Genomic DNA, 24,311 nt, shown 5'->3' with positions numbered 1-24,311 from the left:
TTCACTCTCTTCTTGTCCTGGTGACACAGACACCTGTTTACAAGCACTGCACTTCCATTTATTCCGATTATCCTTTGAAAGTTTTTTGAAGTTCTTTTCGGTTAAATAGTGGCAGATGTAATGACATTTTTGTTTACACGAAGCACAAATTATTGAGTCTTCATCACTGAAATTGCCGAGGCAAACGTTGCAGTTATTCATATTTCAAACGTATCTATAATATGCGAGCTAAACAGAATACGAGTTTGATGAGTAGACGGTCACGATAAACAAGTCAGTACACTCAATAATAGATAAGCTGCAAACAATAGTACAATTCACTCCTTGTCACCACAAACACGTCCGCTCGTCACCGCTGCTCGACTAAGACTGATCTATTGTAAATTTACAATAATTCTAAGGAGACAAGAAATTCCATAAACCTTCGCCATTGTCAATATTATTTTATGTTTGTGCAATGTCACCTGATCATTTTTCTCACAAATGGAACTGTAGATGAACAATAAATGGAAAATTGGAGGGTAGGTACTTTACTACTAATTAAATATACTCTGATGAATATGTTTCACTATATATTGATTTCAACTTGGTAATTGCAATAATAGGAGATTGTGAATTACGGATTAATTTAACAAAATATCACTTTATAAGTTGTGAGATGATAATTCAATTGAATATATAAACTTTGGATAAACTGCATAAGAACAACTAAGATCTAATACAATAAAATGAAGGAATTATTTTTAATTTACTACTAGTAAGGCCTACTTTAGAATCTAATGAAGGAGTTAGGAAATTTACTATTAAACGACACATTTTACTTCAATAACAGTCACATTCACAAACAGAAAAAATTGGATTTTCCTTCTTCTACTTGTCTGTAGATTTATTTTGCTTTCTTATTCTCAGTCTGAGTTTCCACATTAACAGAGGTGGAATCTATTGGAACCTTCGACTTCCAAGTCTTATGCTGAGGTGGCAGTTTACAGAGATTATTGTCTTTCTTGTATGCCTGAAATATATCAAATAAATGTAAAATAAATTATTACAATTATAAGCCGAGGGATTAATACAATAATATCATAAATCTTGTCAATTTTATACCGTATTTGAAGCAAAGTCAGACATCTAACACTCGAAATTGTCGAGTTAACCCTTGCCTCTGTTATGGTGGTATCAGTTAATTTCCTGCCCATTTTAAATTTGGCTCATTTGAATATTTTTATTTTGATCGAAGTGTTGGTCTACTTTCAAAACGGGATACATAATATGATGTTAATCAAATAGATTATTTCCAAACAATATATAGACATTTCATTTTCATTTTTCATATTTGTATTCACAATCATTATTTGTTAATAAAATAATATTAAGAACAACCACCTCTCTATAATTTGCTATATTTTATTTATTTAGCGTATGGTTTCCAAGAAATCAATCAGTACCTATTCATTTCCATTTTCAGGATCATCATATGGGAATGATCCCTTGTCCAAAAATATAAAAATAAAACATCCAAGTGGCGAATTTGGACTGATGGTCCAATATTTCTTGTCGACAAGTCCTTAGAAGGACTGTTGGTTTTGTGTATCGGCAGGTTCATTTCGAATACTAATTAAGTATTCTCACAGTGAGTGATTAATTAATTTATTGTAAAATATCTGACTGCTAGTCGTTTTTTCTAATAGCAAAAAGCGATTTAATAATAAGCAGTTCGTGATTGAAAACAACATTGAAGGACTAATTAACTCTTTAATAGTCAGAAGAACCACATCAAGATTTGTCTGACTGCCGATTATTGTTAACTCATTTAGCGTTTTCCAGAGTGCAACGCGAGGAGGTGAACTAACATTACACCCCAATTTGCTATAAATATCATTATCAAACACCTTATGAGAAATTGAGTGGTAAAGAAATAAAACAATACCTCGATAACTCTTAGAATGGGAAGTAATGGCCGCCCTCTTTCTCGGCTCTCCTTGAGAAGTTGTTGTGCATATTCAAGGAAATGTTTGTCCTCATCCTTCCACCATTCGGCAGCCCTTTCAACTGCTTTCACATCTTGATTACGTTCTATGGCAGCGGCTATGTTCTCAGCCTGCAATAGCCAATACTCAACTTAATATTAAACAAGAAAAATAAATCGAATGAAGGTTGAAAAATTTCTCACAAAGATTGAAGTATCTTGAATATACATTAATTAAAAGAATGATTTTTATGTTTGAACCAATTACGATGAGTAGTAGTTTGTTTGATTTTTTCAATGATTACTGCTATATTTAATTTGATGCATATCCTCGAATATGTTGCATATCCTCAGAAAAAGTTGAAAAATATGGAAAAATAAAGCGCATTGTACATAACCCAAATAATATCATGTAATCGGAGTGAATCAAATTTGATGCATATCCTCAAATATGTTGCATATCTTCGAGGATGCATATCCTCAAAAGAAGTTGAAAAATATAAAACATGTATATAACTCAAATATTATCATGTTTATGCTACTGCATGTAACATAAAGTAAGTAAATATTTCTTCTCTGGGATGTAGACACCTGCTCTATGGAATTTGAACATAGGATCTCTGGATCAGAAGTATCCCCAGTATTTTAGCCATGAACCAGTTGTTTTATTCAACTCATGATATATAGATTCCGGTTTTCAAGATTAATTTTTTGTTCTAGCCAACTTTTTAGGAACCCTCTGTAGCATTTCGCACGGGCTTGTATGAAATTTTAAATGTTTTTATTCTACATAGTCTTGAACAATGCACAACACCCAAGTTTAATAACAAAATATTCCATATAAAGAATGTTTCTTCCGCAGCTAAGAATTTTTAATTTTCACTTTACGTTTACTTTGAATTACATACATAAATAGTCAATGAACCGAACTTATACTACCATATTTTTCAATATTATTTTATATTAGCACAGTCCCTCATGCTGTATGGGATTGTGGGATGGGGAGGTGCAAGCTTCTTGCACATCGAACCGCTCCTCAGGGTACAGAAGCTGATCATGAGGGTCATCAACCAGAAGCCTCCACGCTATTCATCAGACCAGCTATTCAATGAGTTTGACGTGATGGATCCAAGACAGCTTTACTCCAAGGAGATACTGTGCAGATTACACAAGAACCCAACAACATTTCAAACCAGAAACCACAACCACAACACCAGATACAGGAATCTTCTCATCACCAGTGTTGCAAGGAAGGCACTATACCAGAGACATTTCAATCATTTAGCACCAAAATTATATAACCCACTTCCTGCAAACTTTAAACAGATTAATCATCCTAGAAAGTTCAAAACAATAGTACACAATTGGTTGATGAGCAAAGGAAGACAAAACATAGAAAACATTATTTCAAATAACAACTAACCACCTAATGACTTACTAAACACTAACTAATATTAATAATACGCACAGAAAAACTAACAAAACCTACTCTAGAACATGGTACGCCATAGTGGAGTAGGTCAATTTCCACACAGAAAAAAACTAAACAAGTAGAGGACACATTATAAGAATTTTTTGTAACTAACTATTGTACCGTATGTAATATTTTAATTTATCAAATATTTTGTGTAATTGATGTTGTAGTTTTAGTTTTTTTGGGAAATAAACATTTATTTATTTATTTATTATAAATCATACTCATATGATTTGTAATCGTATCCACAAATAAATAAAATAAATTACGCCTCCTACCTGTCTTATAGCCTGTACGCGTCTAACAAATGCATCTTGTAGATCATTTTGTGCTCTAGTTACTGGATACTACGGTACCTCATTTCCAATTATTTTTACCAAGAAATACTAGTAATATCTCATTTTTAAATATGAAATAATGATTATCAAGTACTGTTCCATTTAGAACATAATATAAAAATACAGTTCACGACAATTGATGCAACAGTGTCTCTTCAGCTTGTACTTACACACTGTATATCCCATGTGCATTTATTGAGTTGCATTTTACGAACTCTCTCAAGCTGGGTGTCTTTGTTGAACTTTTCAAATTCCTCTTGTTGTTTGAAGCGCTGAATCATGTTCCACTTGCTTTCTTCCTCTTCTCTTCTCAACTTTTCCTCTTTTAGTTTCATATGATTTTGATGGGCCTCTTTTACTTCCTGAAGAAGAACTTCCTTGTATTCTTTCTTTTTTGCTAGAAGCGCTTCCTCCCTAATTGAAACAAAACAATGGAGATTATTTATTGATAAAGAGGTAGTTTTATTCATCTTGTACAATATAAAACTTAAACTGAAGCTCAAACATTCAAAGGTACCGTAACTCAAATTGAAGCTTTCACACAGGTAAGCTCAAATTCCAGTGAATAAATAATAAATAATTTAACAAGAATCTAGGAAAACGATTTACAACCAACCTTGCATCTCTGTCAGCCATTGCTCTCAAGAGAATTTTGTTTTCTTTTGCTTCAATTTCAGCTGCTTCGCTATGAAGTTGGGCGGTAATTTTATTTCTCCGTTCTTGTGCTTTCTCATGCAACTGAAAAATTCATGAAATTTAGATAAATGAGAATATTAGTTAATTCTTGGCATTAGAAAAATAGTGTGTTTCATTAAAATATAATGTATCCTAAAAGTACCAATTTGTACGTATGTACTTTTCCAGAAACTACTACACTAAGGCCCGGAAAATTCTTCAACTTGATAAGAAGATAGTATGCAAATTCTTGGAAAAAGCTATCTTTTCATTGACAAATTCTACACATTTGTATACCCACATAATAGATCTAGGTTATAGTTGTTTAATACTTTCATCTTTGAATATAAGAATAACAAATGATAAAATGTTTTAAATTAAATCAAATATTCATTATTCAAGGGTCTTACCTCTACTTCTTTCTCCTTTCTCATGCGAGCTATTCTCTTCTTAGTTGCTGCATGAATTCTTATTGCGTTATCTTCTTCCTCTTCTTCCAATCTTTTTATTTTTGCCTGTTCTTCTATCATTCTCCTGTTCTCTATCACATCATTCATGATATGCTGTCGTTTTTTCTCTGCCTGAAAGACACACATTTTTTAGTAGAATCAAATAATAATACACCGCAACATGAAATAACACAAAGCATAATGTTGTTGGGTTTTAATAAAAATGGTTACCGTATCAGAGAAAAACACTTCAACAAAAAAGTGGTTGATTTTGATTTTTCATTTTTCATTACGGAGAAATGCACAGCTCACGATACAAATATAATGATACACCGCATTATTATTGTAGCAAAATAATAAATTATAATGAGCACATTATTGAACAAAACTCACATTATAATATGTAAAAGTAAATAAAAATACTGTATTGTGATTGATATTATTCAAATGAATAGCAATTTCACCATAACCAAATTTCAAGGTACAGATTCTAATTCACAAAGCATGGAGTATAGTTTATTCGATTCGATAGAATATCAATTGAATGGATTGAATGGCTCAGTAGCTTGGCGTCTTTTGCCAAGCTCAAGCTTGTTATCTACTACTGGGAATTTGATTGAAAAAATTGAAATGTTAATAATTATGTATTACATTTTATATGGCCAATATTATTCCTATTAGTATTGTACTCCATACTAATTCAATTGATTAGGTATGAAGTGTTGGAAACATAATAGGCCTATCCTATTGTGTCTCACCTCTATTCGAGCATTCTCTTCCTCTTGTAACGTTTCTCGGTGAATGTGTATATTGTCTTCTCTCTCCTGCTCGATTTTCTTCTGAATAGTTTCGTTCCTTTTCTCGAAGAAATGTTCCAGTCTGTGGATTTTAGAAATTGAAATCATATTATATAACATGGATAAATTCCTTCAGAAATTGGAAAATTTGAAAGAGGACATTGATTGATATGAGGGCATTGATTGAAAAGAGCTATAAATACATAGTATTCCCAAATCGACTGACAATGACTGAAACTTGTACTATGTTGAACAAATCTTATAGGACTACTCCCTACTCGTTTGAGGAAATGAGCTGTCGCTTATTACTATTCAATTGTTAAAAATAAGATAAAACAGTTTCTGTTAAATAATTTGAGTGAATTTGAATGATCTTCATGAATTCTTTCTTTTTTATCTTTTTTTTCTTGTGTATTATTATTTGTGATGAGCAACAACTGAAATCCCATTGTTTTATTATACTATTGCTACATATTGCTACACAATACAATTAAATGAATTATTATCAATGTATCAATTAATTTTTTTTCTACTTAAGATTTACAACTATTTTTCTTTCGATATGATTTGAATTGAAAATTATTATTTTGGGATCACTGATTGATTATATCAATGTACTATTTCTATGGTTTTTTTTTAATATACGGTAATGTAAAACTTGACTCCTCCAGTCAAACCTTCTTTAGAAGGTTTTGGAGAATTTATATTTTCGTCTGGTTTATAATTTTTGAAATTTTCCACTGATAAGGAATTTTCTTATCATTTGCCATTCTTCCTTTTTTTATTATTCTTCTTTTTTTTAGTTTGTAAGATTTCTTTTTATAAGTGTATTTTTCATTTTTTTTGTTATATTTTCTATAATAAACTCCCTTCTTCTGGGGGTACCAGGACGAAGGAAAAAGGGGAAAAAACTATTATTATTATTAGCTTATATAACTTACACATGCATTATGCTTTAATTGAACTTAAATTATGTTTTCATCAAGCGTGGGCCTACAGTTAAAAGATGAGAACGATTTATTTCTTACTGTTGCTGGAATTCTGAAAACAATCTTCTCTTCTCCTCCTCCAGGCACATTTTTTGTTTGCATTGTTCGTCTTGATACTCTTTAACATCTTTCCTAACAGTCTGTACGTATTCAAATTCTTTTTGGTCTTCAATTTCTTTCAAAGTTTTATTGAATTTTACTTGTTCTTCTCTCTCCTTCAAAACCTGCAGAATGAAGAAAGTAATCGATAAAATGAATGTTATTGAAATCATAACCCTATTTTGGACTTTTAAAATGTTATCTAAATTTAGGAGAGAAATAGTACAAGGAGTATCCTTAGTTTTTCTCCCCCAATCAGTGCTTCTTCGTGAAAAATATAAATAAATAAAATTAATAAATATTGTTCATTATTATTTTTGTTCATCAAAAAAGTTTGGTGCGTATCGATTGTGTGCTTTTTAATAATATTTTTCAATGAATTACCTCATTTGATAAATTAGCTGATATTTCACAAATATTTCCCAGAATATGCGAGCTTGCTATTTTGATCATCTGGAGTATCGTCATTGCTCCGGCTATATGAATGAAACTCTTTAGTCGTAATCATCATAATTATGTAAATAAGTTAGTATGTATAAGTCATGGTATCATCATCATAATTTTAATCTTGCAGAATATGAATGATATTATCCACGCCCTTCTCGTACACACACAAGTCACAAATTGATAATATCGACATAATCGGCAAAAGAGAAGGAATTATAATTCAAATTATTAGAGAAGGAATAAGTTTGAAAAAATACAGAAAGACTTGCTTTAAACAAACCTCTGAAAACCGAACAGAACTGATCATATTCCTGTAGTTATCTTGTCCTTTGCGAATTCTCTCTTTTGCTTCCTCAGTTATCTTTTTGTTCTCATCAGCTTCTTCCTTCCTCGTCTGTAGGTATCTCTGTCTCCGATCCGCTTCCAACTTGGCCGCTCTTTCTCTTCTTAGTTCCAGTCTCCGCCTTCTCAGATTCTAAATACCGTAATAAATTTCAATAAAATCAACAACATTTTAATATAGGGTAAACCAGCCCACGTTGGGACACCAAAAGTCAAACAGCTATAACTTGGACAAAAATAAAAAAATCCACATTTTTTAAATTTTATATTTATTGTATTTGCTTACCCTTTCATCCTTGAGGATGGCAAGTACATTGATCGTTAATTGATTTTTTTATTGCAAAAACAAATTTTTGGGGAGTGTCCCAACCTGGCCTTAAGATCAGCCCACGATGGGACATCCTTTGCCCAGGTTGGGATATTGAATTAAAAATAAGAAATTCATTATTTTTGTTAATTTATAACATTTTATTATAATTATTGATAGTATAAATAAATTATTTGTAATTTTTTTTAGTTAAAACTATTACCAAAAGTCATGTGCACAAAGTGTGTTTGAAATGCATGGCTACCTGTGAAGCTAAATTACAGGCTATAATCATATATCATATTTATTTATAATTTATTACATTGATATGTAGCCTACATTGAGTAAAATAAGATTGTTATCATATGAGCATATATGATGATTGCAGTGTCCCAATGTGGGCTGTCCCAAGGTGGGCAGATGGTCATGGCTTTGTTTTAGACAGAATAACTGGATTAGAAATAAGAGTACAATAATGTTCCATATGTCAAAATATTCATAAAATTATACAGAATGCATATTAGCTTAGAGACCTACCATGAATGGTAAATGTTTAAAGTAAAAAATAAAATTCCTCTTCTCAAAAAAAAACTTTGAAGCTACAAAAACATGTTTTTAATTTTTTCTTAATAATGACATATTAAATTATTATGATTGTCTGTAATTAAGGCTATTAACAGCTGATAAAACATCGCAGTCGTTGCCAACTCACTAATTTCCCACAACTTGAGGTGTCCCAACGTGGGATTGTCCCAACGTGGGCTGGTTTACCCTACCTATGTTAATTCCTTTATGCAATCAAAAAAAAATAGTAGATTTATACGAATAGAATAATATGAAAAAATGGTTATTCCATTTCTTCAAATTAGTTTAAGAAAATTATTATAGGAGCTACTTCTGACAAAAAAATTGCATTATAAACAATTTTTTTCCGATCGTTACTTTTTGAGATATGAGCGCCTAAAGTTTAAGCTTCTTGGGCAGATCATTTTGAATTCGGTAAGAGATAAATCCAAGAAATTTTGACGATAGATCCTTAATTGAATAAAGCAAAAGTTTTTGAAAATATCAATTTTTGTAAAAGTTATTCAATTTACAAAAAATAACTCAACTAAAAGTTATTTTTGGTCATTTTTAGTAAATTGGATAATTTTCTCAAAAATTGATATTTTAAAAAAAAATCTTGTTTTATTCAATCAACATGGAGAATTTATCCATATAGTTTCAAGAATTACCTAGTTTGAAATGATTTTCTATGAATGTTTAAGCCACTTGTAATGCTAAAGAAATGTTCGCTAGTGTAGACGTTTATTGTTTTTGAAGGGACGGATTCAAGGATCCAAAGGTTCAAAGAACCCCACACGTCAACCGAAGCTTATTATGTTCCCAAGTACTATGTTAGTTAGGCGAACCAATACCTGTGTTCTTTACAAGAGCCAGTAATTTTCCCTATATTAACATCCCATTCATCACCCGGTTGCTTGTTGCAATCCAGTGTGATATGCTCTTCAGACTGATTAGTCCTCGTGACCTACGTGAGTTCCACTCCTGGCCTTCTTTGAAGGTCCTACCGCTGAAGAAGGGGTGGCCAAGTTGCCTCTAGGGCGCCCGGTCACCCTTTACTCAGCCTCTTGACCCACATTTGTGCCTGTAGTTTCACCCATCTCTGGTCTCTTAAGTTTTCTCTTTTTGCCCCTCCGAAACTTCGCAGGGTCAGAAGCCTCACCTCTCCCAAGAAGTTTTGCCTAAATGGCCGTCCTTCTTTGAGCAGTGGTGAGGTTTGGTCACTCCACCCAAAACTCGTGACCTACGTGAGTTCCACTCCTGGTCTTTTTGTAGGTCCTTTCGCTGAGAGAGGAAACGCCAAACTGCCTCTAGGGCGCCCAGCGCCCAGCTACCCTCGACTCAGCCTCTTGACCCACATTTGTGCCTGGAGTTTCACCCATCTCTGGTCTCTTGGGATTTTGTTTTTACTACTCCAAAACTCTGCAGGGTCAGAAGCCTCACCTCTCCCAAGAAGTTTTTTCTAAATGGCCGTCTTTCTTTGAGCAGTGGTGAGGTTTGGTCATTCCACCCAAAACTCGTGACATACGTGAGTTCCACTTGTGGTCTTTTTGTAGGTCCTTCCGCTGAGAGAGGGGACGCCAAACTGGTCTCTTGGGTTTTTCTTTTTGCCCCGCTGAGGAAGGGGTGGCCAAGTTGCCTCTAGGGCGCTCGGCCACCCTTTACTCAGCCTCTTGACCCACATTTGTGCCTGTAGTTTCACCCATCTCTGGTCTCTTAAGTTTTCTCTTTTTGCCCCACCGATACTCTGCAGGGTCAGAAGCCTCCCTCACCTCTCCAAAGAAGTTTTGCCTGCATGGCCGCCCTTCTCTGAGGAGTGGTGAGTTTTGGTCTCTCTACCCACAAACTCGTGACCAACGTGAGTTCCACTCCTGGCTTCTTTGTAGGTCCTTCCGCTAAAGGAGGGGTCGCCAAATTGTCTCTAGGGCACCTGGCCACCCTCGACTTAGCCTCTTGACCTACAATTGTGCCTGGAGTTTCACTCATCTCTGGTTTCTTAGGTTTTCTTTTTGCCCCTCCAAAACTCTGCAGGGTAGAAAGCCTCACCTCTCCCAAGAAGTTTTGCCTGAATAGCCGCCCTTCTCTGAGCAGTGGTGAGTTCTGATCTCTCCACCCACAAAATAGTGACCTACGGGAGTTTCACTCCTGGCTTCTTTATAGGTCTTTCCGCTAAATTGCCTCTAGGGTACCTGGCCACCCTCGACTTGGCCTCTTGATCTACATTTGTTCCTGGAGTTTCACCCATCTCTGGTCACTTGGGTTTTTCTTTTTGCCCCTCCGAAACTGCCCTGATGGGGCAGATTCAGTGGGTTTGAAGGCAAGGCAACATCTGGAGTTGCCTTGATGTCCGTTTTAGTCGCCTCCTAGGACAAGCATGAATACTGTGGGTGAATTCTGGTTTTCAACACATTCTTGAGTACGATGATCGACTCAAAGCTCCCCCAACCCACAGGGGGGCAGTGTAGACGTTAGTTTGCATGACTCCAAGATATGGAGGCAATTAAAAGCCAATCTTTTACTTTTTTGCTAGAAGGATGTCCTCCAAGTATAAGGTAATCATTATGAATACGAAAAAAAGAAAATGCTTATACATCTACCTTTTACTCCACAATGATAACCTTATACTCCTACCTTTTACGTGGAAGGATATCCTTCACTTTTATGAATACGGCCCATTATTTATAAAAGTAAAAGCTTGCATTTAGTACGGTATGATTAATTTACGAAATAATAGCTGAATATTAATAACTGTATCTTATGATACATAATTTTGTTAGGCTATATTATTATTATTATAAAAGAAGAAGCTATCATTTTTCTTGTAAAAGTTGATTTACAGCTACTTATTGAATAAATGATTCGATCAGCACAGTATAATTGCATTATAAAATAAAATATGGATAATTCGAAATGAATTGAATATTATAAGTGCGGTACTCACAATGACAGTGTTATCCCAAGTGTTTGCCATTTCTTTGGACAATTTTTTGCGGCTTTCATCTTCAAAACGCTTTCTCTCTGTTATGTCCATATTTTTTTGTGAATCTGACATCTGCTTGTTCAGCAGACTTGACCATTCTTGATTGGTCATTACCAGAGCTCTTACTTTTTGTTTATTTCTACTGTCTTGCAGTGGTCTCTTCTGTACAACGTAAATATTCCTCATGATGACGATTGTTTTTAAATATAGCGGTACAATAAATTTACTTATAACCGTTGAGATACAAACATTCCGATTTATTGAAATTTCTATAAACTATCACATTTTCATTGCAAGTGCAATGTTTACAATATAATTTGGAGGGTTAGACAACTGTTTATTTTTGGGCGTTGTATCCCAGCAACCAGCAAGTGTTAGTTCATAAAGAGATGTTGCACGTGCTGTGATCAATACCTATCACATCGAGCTTAAATTACGCTGTTATTTTTTGCGTGGCCAATCTACAGAGTAATTATCTAGAAGAAAACTTTAGAATGTCCATGACATTGTCATAACACAATAAAGAAACTTTATACAAGTTAGTGAGAAATGCAGTTTCCCTTATTAATGAGTTACAGTAGGTACTCTTTATAGTGAAAGTATAGTGGAGGGTACAGTTACTTGATAAAGATATAATATAGGTAGTAACCGCAGTAGAGGGGAATGTTGATCCCTTCAGAATAAACATGAACCCTAGGGGTTAAAATTGAAATTGCTTTAGAATTAAACTCTTTTGAATGATTTATTAAGCTAAGATAAGCTGAATGACTTAGCACTATAGGTGGTCTTCATTGAAACTTTTGTTCGTCTTTACCAAAACTAAAACATGGATTTTTTCTATTAATGATAATCAAGCGAAACATTTCATTCAAATACAAAATTAATTTTGTATATTGATTTCAAGTATTACAGATGGAATTAAATAGAGAATGCATTTATTCAAATGCTAACTAATATATAATTATTATTTAACGAAAATCCTAAATAAATGCTGTAAATCACCCCGAAGACTTCTGCTACTGCAGACATTGACAACAGGGTTAACAGCTAGATGGAAATTCGATGAGAACTACAATCCAAACATTATTTTCCAGCCCGAGAATCGAACCCGGTACCTCCCAATTGCTAGTCAGGAATGCTTACCCTTACACCAAACTGACAATCTCTGGATAGCAGCGCTCATTTTATACGAAGCCATAGCGACCAACCAGTTTACAGATGGAATTAAATAGAGAATTTATTTATCAATCTTTTGCATATATATATTCCACAAGTGATTTTTTGTATTGATTGTAATTCCTTTCAGGATAATGTGAAATGTATACCTTTACTAAATGAAAAATGTTAAAAACTATTGAACTTTATTTATCATTAAAAAACTTTTTTCTTAGGATCAAAGCATAGTGAAGCAGCAAAGGTAGAGTAAAGCGAACACTTTTTAATACAAGCATTTTACTTTTCAAAACTCTTAGCTACCTTCTCCGCTACCCTCTGCTTCCTTCATCGCTCTACATGTTTAGTCTCTTAGGCACTAAATAGTTAATGTAATTATGAGCATTACATTAATGAAATTTTATATATTGTAATAATATTTTTCTGTGGATTTTCTTCAACAAATATTGACATATGAACCATAGGATTGGATAAAATCTTAGTATCTTCAATCTTTGCATGCCATAACCACATTAGGTCTATGCCTGCGGCCTATCGCATAGACCGACTTGATTATCTGTCAAACTAAATTTTTTATACCGAAGTGGCTTCACGTCAGTCAAGACGTATCGTACTATGTCGATGTTGGTGTCTGTCAATGATGTTAGATAAGACATTTTAAATGTTATCTCATGTGATATTAATGATCAATGACCAAATATTTTCCTCGCTTTTCTCTTCCAATGCTTTTGTAAATCAATTGTGCAATAGAATCTTTCTTTTCTGACTATTGTATTGTCTGCTCTATCCAATAAATGAATAAATAAAATCATCCTGTGGGGCAATCATGAGTAGAGCATTACATTAATTTGAAGGTCCATTATCTAATGAACAATTTGATGAGTGTCCTAGAAACTAGTAATATGATATTCAAAAATAGATCATTTGTAATAAAAAATAGTTTATTAAGTTATAATATAGTTATTATAAAAATCTCTTCAATAAGAATATGTTACAATTACAATCTTTATTCATAACATTTTGGCAAATTCGACAAATTTATTTGAAATTTTTAATAATTCAAATATAACAGCATTAAAAAAAACTACGCAGAAGAAATTTCATCAAAATTATGTTTCCACACAGGTTTTCGTTTCTGAGCGAATCCGGCAATTCCCTCCTGGCCATCTGCCATCTTGGTGTTATTTGTCATGACGTCCGTACCTAGTTGATAAGCTGAGTTCAGATCCAGTTCTAGTTGCTGGTAGAAGAATCTTTTTCCAAGTTCAATTATGCTCCTACTTTGAGATTTTATGGAAGCGCAGACTGCTTCAATTTCTTCATCTGGAATTATAATGGTACTCTCTATTAATAAAATAAATAATTCTCAAGATAAAGTGACAGTGATTTAGCATTGATTACGGTATAACTGAACAATGTTGGTAATACTATTGATTGAAGATGGGAGTAAATAATATGATATTGGCATTGCAATTGTACAAATGCTAATAATTATAATGCAATACCTACCCAATATTCTAATATTAATTGAGAATCCAGACAAATATGCTATCAACCACCCTGAATACATCTGCTACTTCAGAAATATTAACAACAGGGGAAATAACTATAGTGAGATTGACTTTATAGAGTCAGCACCTGATTAACATCAGTTTACTATCCTTGTCCCTTGTCTGTCATGAGACAAAGTAGGTAGCTCTATCCTTCAACTAATAAATGGATGTGTCAACTTCAAGTATTTTCCCATTTATGGCCCGGCTACACAGAAAGTGATATGGGATCCTTTATGTATTTACATCTATATCTTAAACACTCTAAATGTCTATAAAAACCTATAGGATCAGATTGCTTTCTGTGCGTCCGAACGCTTAATGCTTAAAACAGAATTAAATATAAAAACACAAATGGGAGAGAAATAAAAATGCAAACCATTGAGCCATTTCTATCCATGAATTTAGATTCAATAGAGTTACTATGAGTAAAAATAGAAAGAAAAATAAAAATCCTAGTAGCCTTTTTGAATTATTTAATCACAACATGTTTCAACATTGATGCCATTTTCAAGTCTTTTTGACTTTTGAGATTTTTATTTTTCTTTCTATTTTTATTACTATGAGTAGTTTTGACAATGTAATTTTCAAGTCAATTTTATGTTATGTTTTTTAAGACCCAGGCCCGGTTGCACAAACATCTATCAAATCTAACCGCAGTTTAAAAACGTCGTACTGAGCTCTCATTGGTTCTTGTTGTATTCAAGCACAGTCAATCACAGTTGAATTTAATAGGCTTTGGTACAGCCGAGAAAAGATCTAGATAAGACTAGCAGGTAAACCGTGCTACGCAAGGGTCTAATTAAAAAATTGGACTAACTGAAAACTTGACCAACTGAAATCTTGCAGAATTTAAAATAGGCCTATAACCATCATACATAAGTTACGAATTAATATGCAAAATTTCGATGTGATGATGCGTCATTCGTGAATTTCATATCTCGTACGTGTAAAAGCCATTTATTTTCTTTATTATATTATAGATTTAGGGCTGAGCGAAATGAGGCGTTGTTCAGACTAGTCGACAGGACAGGAAGCTCTCCGATTGGGTTGACGTTCGATAATCAGCTGATAATTAGCCAATCGGAGAGCTTTCTGCCCTGCCGACTCGTCTGAAAACACCTCATTTATTTATTTACATTTAAATTTCATAATACACAAATCAAGTATATTTTCAGAAAAGGACCAACATGCCTAAACCAAAACTGTTCTGATGTGGCTTGGCTCTTAAGACGTGAAAAATCTGTAAAAGAGTTTGGAGCAAAAAGAAAGTACATTGAATCTCGCACTGACCGAGCTTATCATCGGCAACCACTTTACTGATGAGTCCATAACTGGCAGCTTGTTCTGCGGTGATCGGTTTGCCAGTGAAGAGCATATGGGCGGCTACTTTGCGCGGTACGGCTCTCGCCAGAGGGATTCCAGGTGTCGAACAGAATATACCAAAGTGCGACCTGAAACATTCCAAACATCACTTACCTATTTCGATTTCTTCAAATTATAATTGCCAAACAATCGTTACAGATGACTCGCCTCACACCACAAAAAATATGAAATTTCTTGAAAAAGGGCATATAACAGAAAAACTAACAGGAATTCTTTCTGAGAACAATTCTTCTTCGGTTCAGATCTTAGAATAGCAGCAGAATTTGATTCAGCATGTTTAACATTAATGTTAAACTGGGATCACATTTTCTAGGGGCATACTTTATGTATCTATTTTAAATTACAAATTGATAAATTATGAAACAAAAATATTTATTCATGAGAATTTATCGATCAACTGTCATATAAGTACTTATGATTTTTATTTGATATGAAAATGGAATGAGATTTATTGAAAAAAATATATATAGAAGATAAATTTGAAGGTATGACAGATCAATATATTTTGATATAGGCCTACTATACACTTGAAGTTATTTATTGCTAACTGGAATTAAGGTTAATCAACTCAACGTCAGCTGAAAATGAGTTCATGTGACTTGACAGTTGAAATTATGACCCCATGTTGGTTTATCAAGTGAATATTGAAAGAAATATTCATCTTCAATAAATATTATTATGATGTTAAAAGAGGTCAATGTATTTGCTCAACACCAATAACGCACACACAAATAAATCATGTGTGTTTAGTTAAGTTAACACTACAGAATTGAGCAATGTTTGGTAATATTTGACACGTCAGCATACATCTAAAGATATAATTAAAATTCTAAGTACAAAACTCAGTAATCAGATCACAGAACATTACAACAAGAAATGTGACATTATATAACTCAGAACTTTGTTCAAGTCTCAACTACTGAGCACCTAGCAATAAGCCATATGCCATAAGAAGAGAAGGAGGACTCATGTGTGACAATGGGTCGAATGAATAAAATTGAATGACATTATTCAACTAGACTATAAGTATAATGAATTTGTAGATTTTATGATATTTAAATGTAAACTGTTTTATTTATGTAACTTACAACAGAGGTTGTATTATCAATTGTTTCATTGTTTGACGATGCTTATTGCTTTTTTGTAAAGTTTTACGGCAAATAAAATTCTTGATTCTTGTAAAACTAGAACCTAGTGACTAGCAACTACTCACTGGTTCTAGCTATACAAATAAGGTTATACAGCTGAATCGAATCGTAAAATTTGCTTAAAAATTACTTGGAACTTCAATTGCTAGTTTTCATTGAATTGATCTATTGAATGTGCGACTTATTGTTACCCTGGAGTGGCAAAGGAGCTGCTGTGAGTGGCGAGGGCGATGTCACACTGTGCCACAAGCTGGCAGCCTGCTGCGAAGGCGGGCCCGTTCACACTGGCGATCACTGGCACGGGCGCCGCTACTATCCGCTTCATCAACTGTGCACAAATCGAAAATACCCTCCTCTTCTCGGCCAACTCATCTTTCTCGCCAGTAAGCGCCTGAAAACACAAAAACAACTTGAATCTACGTTTCAAAACGTGATTATTCATTCATTCATTCGTGGATACAATCACAAATCATATATATATGATTGGGTAGGAACAAAAGGCTTGGCCCAAAACTATTCCATTCCCAAATTTTGATAATGTTACATGTCCAAAAAATAGGTTATGTTTCTACTGTAAAAAGTTCAAGTTTAATATTAGTCCAAAAATATATATGAGCTGGAAATTTTGAATTTAGAAGAATTAAAACAACAAATTATAGTTAAATATTACACTGTTGCATATCCATACTATTTCACTATTAAAATTAAACTTGAATTTTATAAACACTAAGGAGTGAAAATGCACTTACATTGGTAGTGACGATCGTTTCGACCTGTTGTTGGTCATCTCAGACTGTACCTTAGATTAGAGTAAATTCCCACAGTCTGATGATGACCAACAACAGGTCGAAACGATCGTCACTACCAATGTAAGTGCATTTTCACTCCAAAAGTGTTTTTAAAATTCAAGTTTAAATATTACACTTAATTATCACTGCACATTGAATTAATTAAGCTATTTTATACAATGTTAATGGACTTTTAATGTTACCTGAATTTGGGAGAGAAATTGTTCAAGGCATTCTTAGTTTTTCTCTCTCGATCTGTGCTTCATTATAAAAAAAGAATAAATTAATGAAGAATTAATGAACAATTTTGAAGCCAAAATACACACAAATTCTTACTAAGAACAGTTGTAACATATTATTGTACTTTGTACATATCGTACATTATTAATGAGAATTACAAATTTTAAGTGGCTTTTTACAGTACTTTCAAGTAGAAATGTGTCAAATTTGATGACATTTGAACCGATTCAAACTAATTTGATAGCAATTTCTTGAATCAATTAGTAATCTTGATCCAGTGACATCAAGTTTGAAGTTTGTGTCTCCAATCCCTGGAGATGTAAATTTGATTTGAAGACTCATTTAGATGACAAAAATGTTCTGTCAGTTCAGCATAAATATAAGATCCTTTTACAAAAAAGAAAAATACTACTTGATCCAGTGACATCTAGATTGAAGTTTGTTTATCAAACCCCTGGAGGAGCCAAACTACATCACTGGAACTCCTTGCTAGCCGGAGGACAGAACACTTTCTTGAAGTGGGGGTAGTGTTGAGGATGCAACATTAAGGATATTTCGACAATATGGGGGAAAAGAATACGGTGATTTACTGATTGGGTGAAGGGAGGTTACAGAATCGCCAGGTTTTTATCTTTCATACATATTGATAGAGTCACACCAATACTAAGTGGTGGACTGCTGACCTTGATCGCAAAAGGGCGGCTATAAGGAAGCTTCATAGCCATTGCAAACGGAGCCGTATTTGGGAGCCATACCACAGGGCACTCACAGAATACAGCCTTGCAATCAAGAAAGCTAAAGAAAACTCTTGGAGACAATTCACACAAGAGGTGAACAGTCTCAGTGCAGCAGCGAGTGCAACGTGTTTTAGCTTCAAGCCCAATTGGCCTCTTGGGAACTCTTAGGTCACCAGGGGGACAATATACCACTGGAATTGATGGAAGTCTCAAACTTCTTTTTGAGACTCACTTTCCAGATTGTACCTTTGAGAGTGATTGCTCAGGCATGCCTGGCGAAAGCGAAATGAGTTCATGGCCAAGAGCTGATCGTGGAAGCTGGACTTTAGCCAGGCGAATTGTCACACTCTCCAAAGTTAAATGGGCCATATCCAAGTTTGGCTCCTTCAAATCTCCTGGGGGGGATGGCATAATACCAGCTATGCTGCAGAAAGGACCAGAAGCTCTATTAGTTCTCTTGTGTGAACTCTTTAGAGCAAGTCTGGCCTATGGGTACATCCCTCAAGCCTGGTGCCTCAGTAGAGTGGTCTTCATTCCAAAGAGAGGAAGAGCAGACTACTCAACTGCAAAATCATTTCGTCCCATCAATCTCACATTGTTTCTCTTGAAGACGCTGGAAAGACTGGTGAAAAGACATCTAAGGAAGGGAGTGCTTTCAGACACTCCCCTCCACAGGAATCAGCATGCTTATCAGCCTGGCAAGTCCTGTGAAACAGCCCTGCATCAGCTTGTGAGCAGGGTGGAGGACAGCCTTGCTGCCAGGGAGATTGCCTTGTGTGCCTTCATGGACATTAAGGGCGCATTTGACAATGTCACTTACAAGGCCATGGTCCGAGCGGTGCGGGGGCGTGATCTTGAGTCTGCCTGTAGGTGGGTTGAGGCCATGCTCTGCTCCAGGCGGATCAGGGCTGAACTTCAAGGTGAGTCGATGGTGATTGCGCCTGCAAAGGGTTGTCCGCAGGGAGGTGTGCTCTCACCTCTTCTGTGGAACCTTGTGGTCGATGGTCTCCTTAATGAACTTATCAGTAGGTGTCTTTGTACAGGGCTATGCTAACGACATAGTCCTCATGTTACACGGAAAGTTCACCACCATTGTTGTTGACGTCATGAACGTCAACCTCAAAATTGTTAATGACTGGTGTCTTGGAGAGGGACTAAGCATGAATCCCTCGAAGACTGCAGTCATTCCATTTACAAGGTAAAAGAACCTGGAATCTCTATCCAGGTTGAAACTTGGATTTACACGGCTTGAAGTATCAAGTACAGTCAAATATCTAGGGCTGACCATTGACTCAAAGCTGACTCGAAACAATAATTTAAACAATACACTGCATAAAGCAAAATGGGCGCTTATGACGACCAGAAGATTTGCAGGCTCCATGTGGGGGCTGTACAAGCTCTGTGGCTGTACAAGGCAGTAATAAGGCCTCAGGTAACTTATGGATCACTGGTCCGGTGGACAAAGGTGAACCAGGTTACAGCCACAGCCAAACTCACAAGTCTACAAAGGATGCAAACACTTCTAGTCACTGCAGCTGTCACGAGCAGCCCATCAGCAACTCTTCAAGTTGCTCTTGGCTTACTGCCATTGAACATTTTTTATTATGGCAGAGACACAGAAATCAGCCTATCGACTGAAAGTTGCAGGCCAATGGAGAGAAGGCCTGTCTGGAACAGGCCACTGCACAATCACCCTTCTGTTGCTCACAGCCCTGTGCTTGAGATGACGTCAGATGTCATGAGCAAGGAGTTTGGTTTTTACTGATTATTTCTCTGTTAAATTCTGCTCTAGAGAGGAGTGGAAGTCTGAGGAAGGGCCCTATCCCAAAAGAGGCAGCCTTGTCTGGTACACAGACGGTTCTCTCATTGAAGGGAAATCTGGCTACGGGGTGTACAGTGATTCACCTAAAACACAAGTTTATGCAAGTCTGGGACAACACTGTACCATTTTTCTGACAGAGATTTGGGGCATCATGGCTTGTGCCAACATAGGCATTGTCAGGCGCTATTGCAATAAGAATATAGTAATCCTGTCAGATTGTCAGGCAGCCCTGAAGGCTCTTGACTCCAATGAAATCAAGTTTAAATTGATGTGGGAGTGCCACAAAACGCTCAGCAGGCTTGCAACACGCAACAATGTGCATCTTGGTTGGGTACCTGGCCATGTAGGCATAGGAGGTAATAAGCGTGCAGATGAACTTGCTAAGCGGGGTTCTAGTATGCCATTCCTTGGCCCAGAGCCGGGCTGTGGCATAAGTAAAACAACTGCCTTCCACACAATAAGTCAATGGTCCAGGGACTTACACCACCATCAATGGCAGGGTCACCCTGGTCAAGCACTTGGCAAATTGCTGCTGGCAGACGCAAGGCCTCGCTTCACCAGCTGGCTGGTGAGGCTGGGTAGAGGTCAGGTCAAGCAGGTGATTGCCCTTATAACTGGACATGGCCACTTCAGGAAACATCTCCACACAATTGGACTCAGAAATGAAAGCCAGATGTGTAGGCTTTGTAATCAGTCTGAAGAGACTGCTAAGCATATCATATTGGATTGCGAAAGTCTTGGAGCTAGAAGAAGGGCTCTGTTTGGCTGTAAGCAACCAGGTGAGGAATGGGATGTTGGTATAGGGAAAAAACTCCTGGACCTTGTAAAGGACACGGGAGTTGGTTTACCTAACTAACATACTTTTGGGACACACAATAAGCTTCGATTGACGTGTGAGGTTCTTTGAACCTTTGGATCTTCATGTCTGATAGGTTTTCTTATAGGATTTATTCAGTGAAATTTAAATATTGTTTTCCAATTGTATTAAAAAATTAAGTTTAAGATTCTCTTTTATTATCTGTAATTGTATTTAGATAAATAATTTTATTTATTTCTATTAATCTTATGTAATCTTATAACATATTATGTAATTTATTATTTTTGTATTCTTATGTAATTTTTTCTTATTTTGCTGTTTACCCTGTTGTCAATATTTGCAGTAGCAGAAGTCGTCGGGGTGATTTACAGCATTTAATTTGGTCTTTCGTTTAAAAATAATATTTTGGGTTGTGTGGCAGAGAGGACCAGGAGTCCTAACTCCGCCCTAATAAAGGCCTATAATAAATCAATCTCTCTCTGCTATTTGAATGAGTGAAGTTCCAGAAGCTATCGTCCAATCTAATGTTCTTTGCAAATATTCCAGACTTTTGAACTGATTTAAATTTTATACAAGACCCTTAGTTGCCAGTTTTTTTTCAATTTAAAAATCAGATATGAATTTCTAAATGGTAATTGTTGCAGTGTAACTCGTACTCTTGTACTGTGAACTAATCGAAGTGGGAGAGTTCATATTGTCGTGATAAGAGAGTGACATAAATAGTGTGAAGAATCAGTTTTTGGAAAAATGTGTTTTTTTAATAGTATTATTTTCATTTAATTTAATTTTTATTACTAAAAGTAGCCCTCGCCATTTTTTATAATAATTATTTACCAATTCTTTCAAGTTGTGTCCCGATGAAAATACCGGGCCTTCTCCCGAAATAACTATACATCTCAAGTTAGTGTCACACCAGTTCAAGGATACATCATCTATCAGATCTTCCATCATATCGACTGACAGAGCATTCCTGAAAACATACAAATAACTGGGTTAATGGTATAAACACTTGATGAATATCATGTACAAAAAAGATAATTGAATTGATTGATACAATCTCTGTCTAAAGTCGATTGTACACTTTCAAAATGAAAACACTTCGCTTGAATGGGCTATTTTTGTACAAATTAATAAAAACAATATGAAAACTTGTAGTAAGGGCCTAAGTTATGGTCGAAACTAGTAATTGAAATATTTTAAAGTTTTTAATAATAAAGGGGACTACAAGTTTTCATATTGTTTTTATTAATTTTTACTTTCAAAATGTTACATCATTTAAAAAATTAATACAGAATTTCATGTGAAATTTGTTTTCTTATATCACAGAAAGCTCTTGAGATGAAGAGCTAGATTCTGCATCTATAGCCAATGTTCCACTATAAAATTAACAGGCATTCACTTTCGAGCACTGAATCAAGTAATTTATCAATTATTTATTCAATTGAAATCATACAATTTCAATATAGATTTCATTTACCTTGGTTGAGGTAGAATTTAGAAATTGAAGTAGGGAATATATTCATTGTCATTGAACGAGGGTAGTGGGTTTTTACTGATGACTATAGAGTGACTATATACACGTTAATGGCAGTATTTAATTAACATTGGTGTTGCTATCCTTGTCTATCATTCGAAAACGTTGCCAGCTCGTTCATTAAAAAAGTCGAAATATAATTTTTTAACAAAATATTAAATATCAATGATGAAAATCTATAATTTAATCATTGAAGAATTTATTTTTTGACGAATAAAATATGATAGATTATTATTAAATCATTTCAACTCTAAACAAGAATGAACAGTAAATATCACATAGATATACCAGTATCAGCTATCCTTAGAAGGCAGTGGCAAGGCAGAGAATCGGCAACGCTGTTCTCCTATCTTTCTCCACTGTCATTATAATGTGGACCTCACTATAGAGCCTGGAGTCGTTATCAGTTTGTGAGTTTGTGTGTGATTAGTTTTGATTGCTTACATCAATCAATTTCAAATTTTCAGCACATACTCTTTGAACCTTTATACAGATCGAATTAGTTGACCAACGAAATTGGCTCACTCCTTCAACCTTTTTGAGGGTATAACAGGATTAAAAGTGCATAAGAAAAAAGTAGTATCATACAGCTGACTGCTGAATTGTGTCTTGGGAGTTATCACACAGACTTCCCTTTATGCCCCGACACGTAATTTCAGCTGTCTGTCTTATTTATTCAAAACTATAAAATTCTATTGATTAAAAAAATAATTTTTACAGGTTGAGGATTTCAAAATCGGTACAATAGTTCATGAGCGAATTATCCAGCCTGGGGGGCTGACTACTTAACAGAAGAGAACCGATCATCATTTTTCTAACCTCGAAAACACGGACCCTCACCTTGTCTTAGGATTTGCCATGACAATTTTTCTGACACCATTGTCTTCGGAAAGTTTCGTCAGTTTCCCAGTTTTCTGACATGAATAGAAGCGATTTGTGATCCGTGGAATCTGTAAATCAAATTGATCCATCTTTAATTCTAGCCAAATTTTTACTTTCGTCTTCACCACGGTTCAAGGATCGGAAATCGTCAATAATATTATAGTTCCCGTTGCACAAGATTCTGTTAAATTTAAACTGTGATTAAGTGCAAACTAAAGACGTCTTCGGCTTATCTGATTATTTCATGTGGCTTTTGATCGTCCTTTAATCACTGTTAAAACTTAAGTCTTTTGTACCACCGGGTCCTAATCTTTTATCAAAAAACTGTTTTTCTCTCACTTGGAACAAAACTTAATTGACGATTGAATACTCTAATTTGGAAGATAAATATAATTATTTCTATAGAAGATTTTTCAATTATTTTGAAATAAAAACTGAAGGAAAATCCGCTTTAAATAAATTAAACCGGTAATAAGCTTGAATAACTTACTAATATAATGTGCCTGATATATTTTATATTAATCTCTTTAAATAAAAATAAAAATTACAAACTTAATTTTTTATGAAAAATTTTTTGTTCAAAAAGTAACAATGATTCGTTTTTACTTATATTCTATTATGAAAGTGATTAAATTCCACGGAAAACAATCCGAGAAGTGAGAGACATATTTTATTATCGATTATTGTGAGTAACTGCTATTTACTTGTTATTTCAGTAGCATTCTTCACAGTAGGTTGACAGGGGAACCATCCTAGTTCCTTCAGTAGGGTATCCGTCATTAGACATCTTTAGAGAGGCATCTTTAT

General features: G+C 34.8%; 2 protein-coding genes across 4 annotated transcripts in view; both read right to left on the bottom strand.

The window, feature by feature from the left end:
• Nucleotides 1-424: 424 nt before the first annotated feature.
• On the bottom strand, nt 425-11,791 carry LOC111049862 (coiled-coil domain-containing protein 173). Its single transcript, XM_039444817.1, has 9 exons — nt 11,389-11,791; nt 7,515-7,709; nt 6,728-6,912; nt 5,661-5,781; nt 4,864-5,034; nt 4,395-4,516; nt 3,949-4,192; nt 1,928-2,098; nt 425-1,012 (listed from the first exon to the last, which is right to left on the bottom strand). Exons 1-9 carry the CDS (start codon nt 11,611-11,613, stop codon nt 887-889), a joined length of 1,560 nt encoding a protein of 519 aa, XP_039300751.1. The 5' UTR covers nt 11,614-11,791; the 3' UTR covers nt 425-886.
• Nucleotides 11,792-13,522: 1,731 nt separating this feature from the next.
• Nucleotides 13,523-24,311, bottom strand: part of LOC111060413 (enoyl-CoA hydratase domain-containing protein 3, mitochondrial) — a 57,032-nt gene continuing 46,243 nt past the window's right edge. For all 3 annotated transcript variants that reach the window (XM_039444894.1, XM_039444902.1, XM_039444908.1), the window contains 5 exons: nt 23,463-23,572; nt 21,923-22,058; nt 16,876-17,075; nt 15,444-15,604; nt 13,523-13,923 (listed from right to left, as the gene is read on the bottom strand). In XM_039444894.1, coding sequence (XP_039300828.1) covers nt 13,685-13,923; nt 15,444-15,604; nt 16,876-17,075; nt 21,923-22,058; nt 23,463-23,572 — 846 coding nt within the window. In that variant the 3' untranslated portion in view covers nt 13,523-13,684. The remainder of the gene's footprint in view (nt 13,924-15,443; nt 15,605-16,875; nt 17,076-21,922; nt 22,059-23,462; nt 23,573-24,311) is intronic.

This window comes from Nilaparvata lugens, chromosome 1, assembly GCF_014356525.2.
Source record: "Nilaparvata lugens isolate BPH chromosome 1, ASM1435652v1, whole genome shotgun sequence".
Classification (NCBI taxonomy): Eukaryota; Metazoa; Arthropoda; class Insecta; order Hemiptera; family Delphacidae; genus Nilaparvata; species Nilaparvata lugens.
The sequence above is the reverse complement of the archived record's forward strand: the minus strand, read 5'-3'. Positions and strand labels throughout refer to the sequence as shown.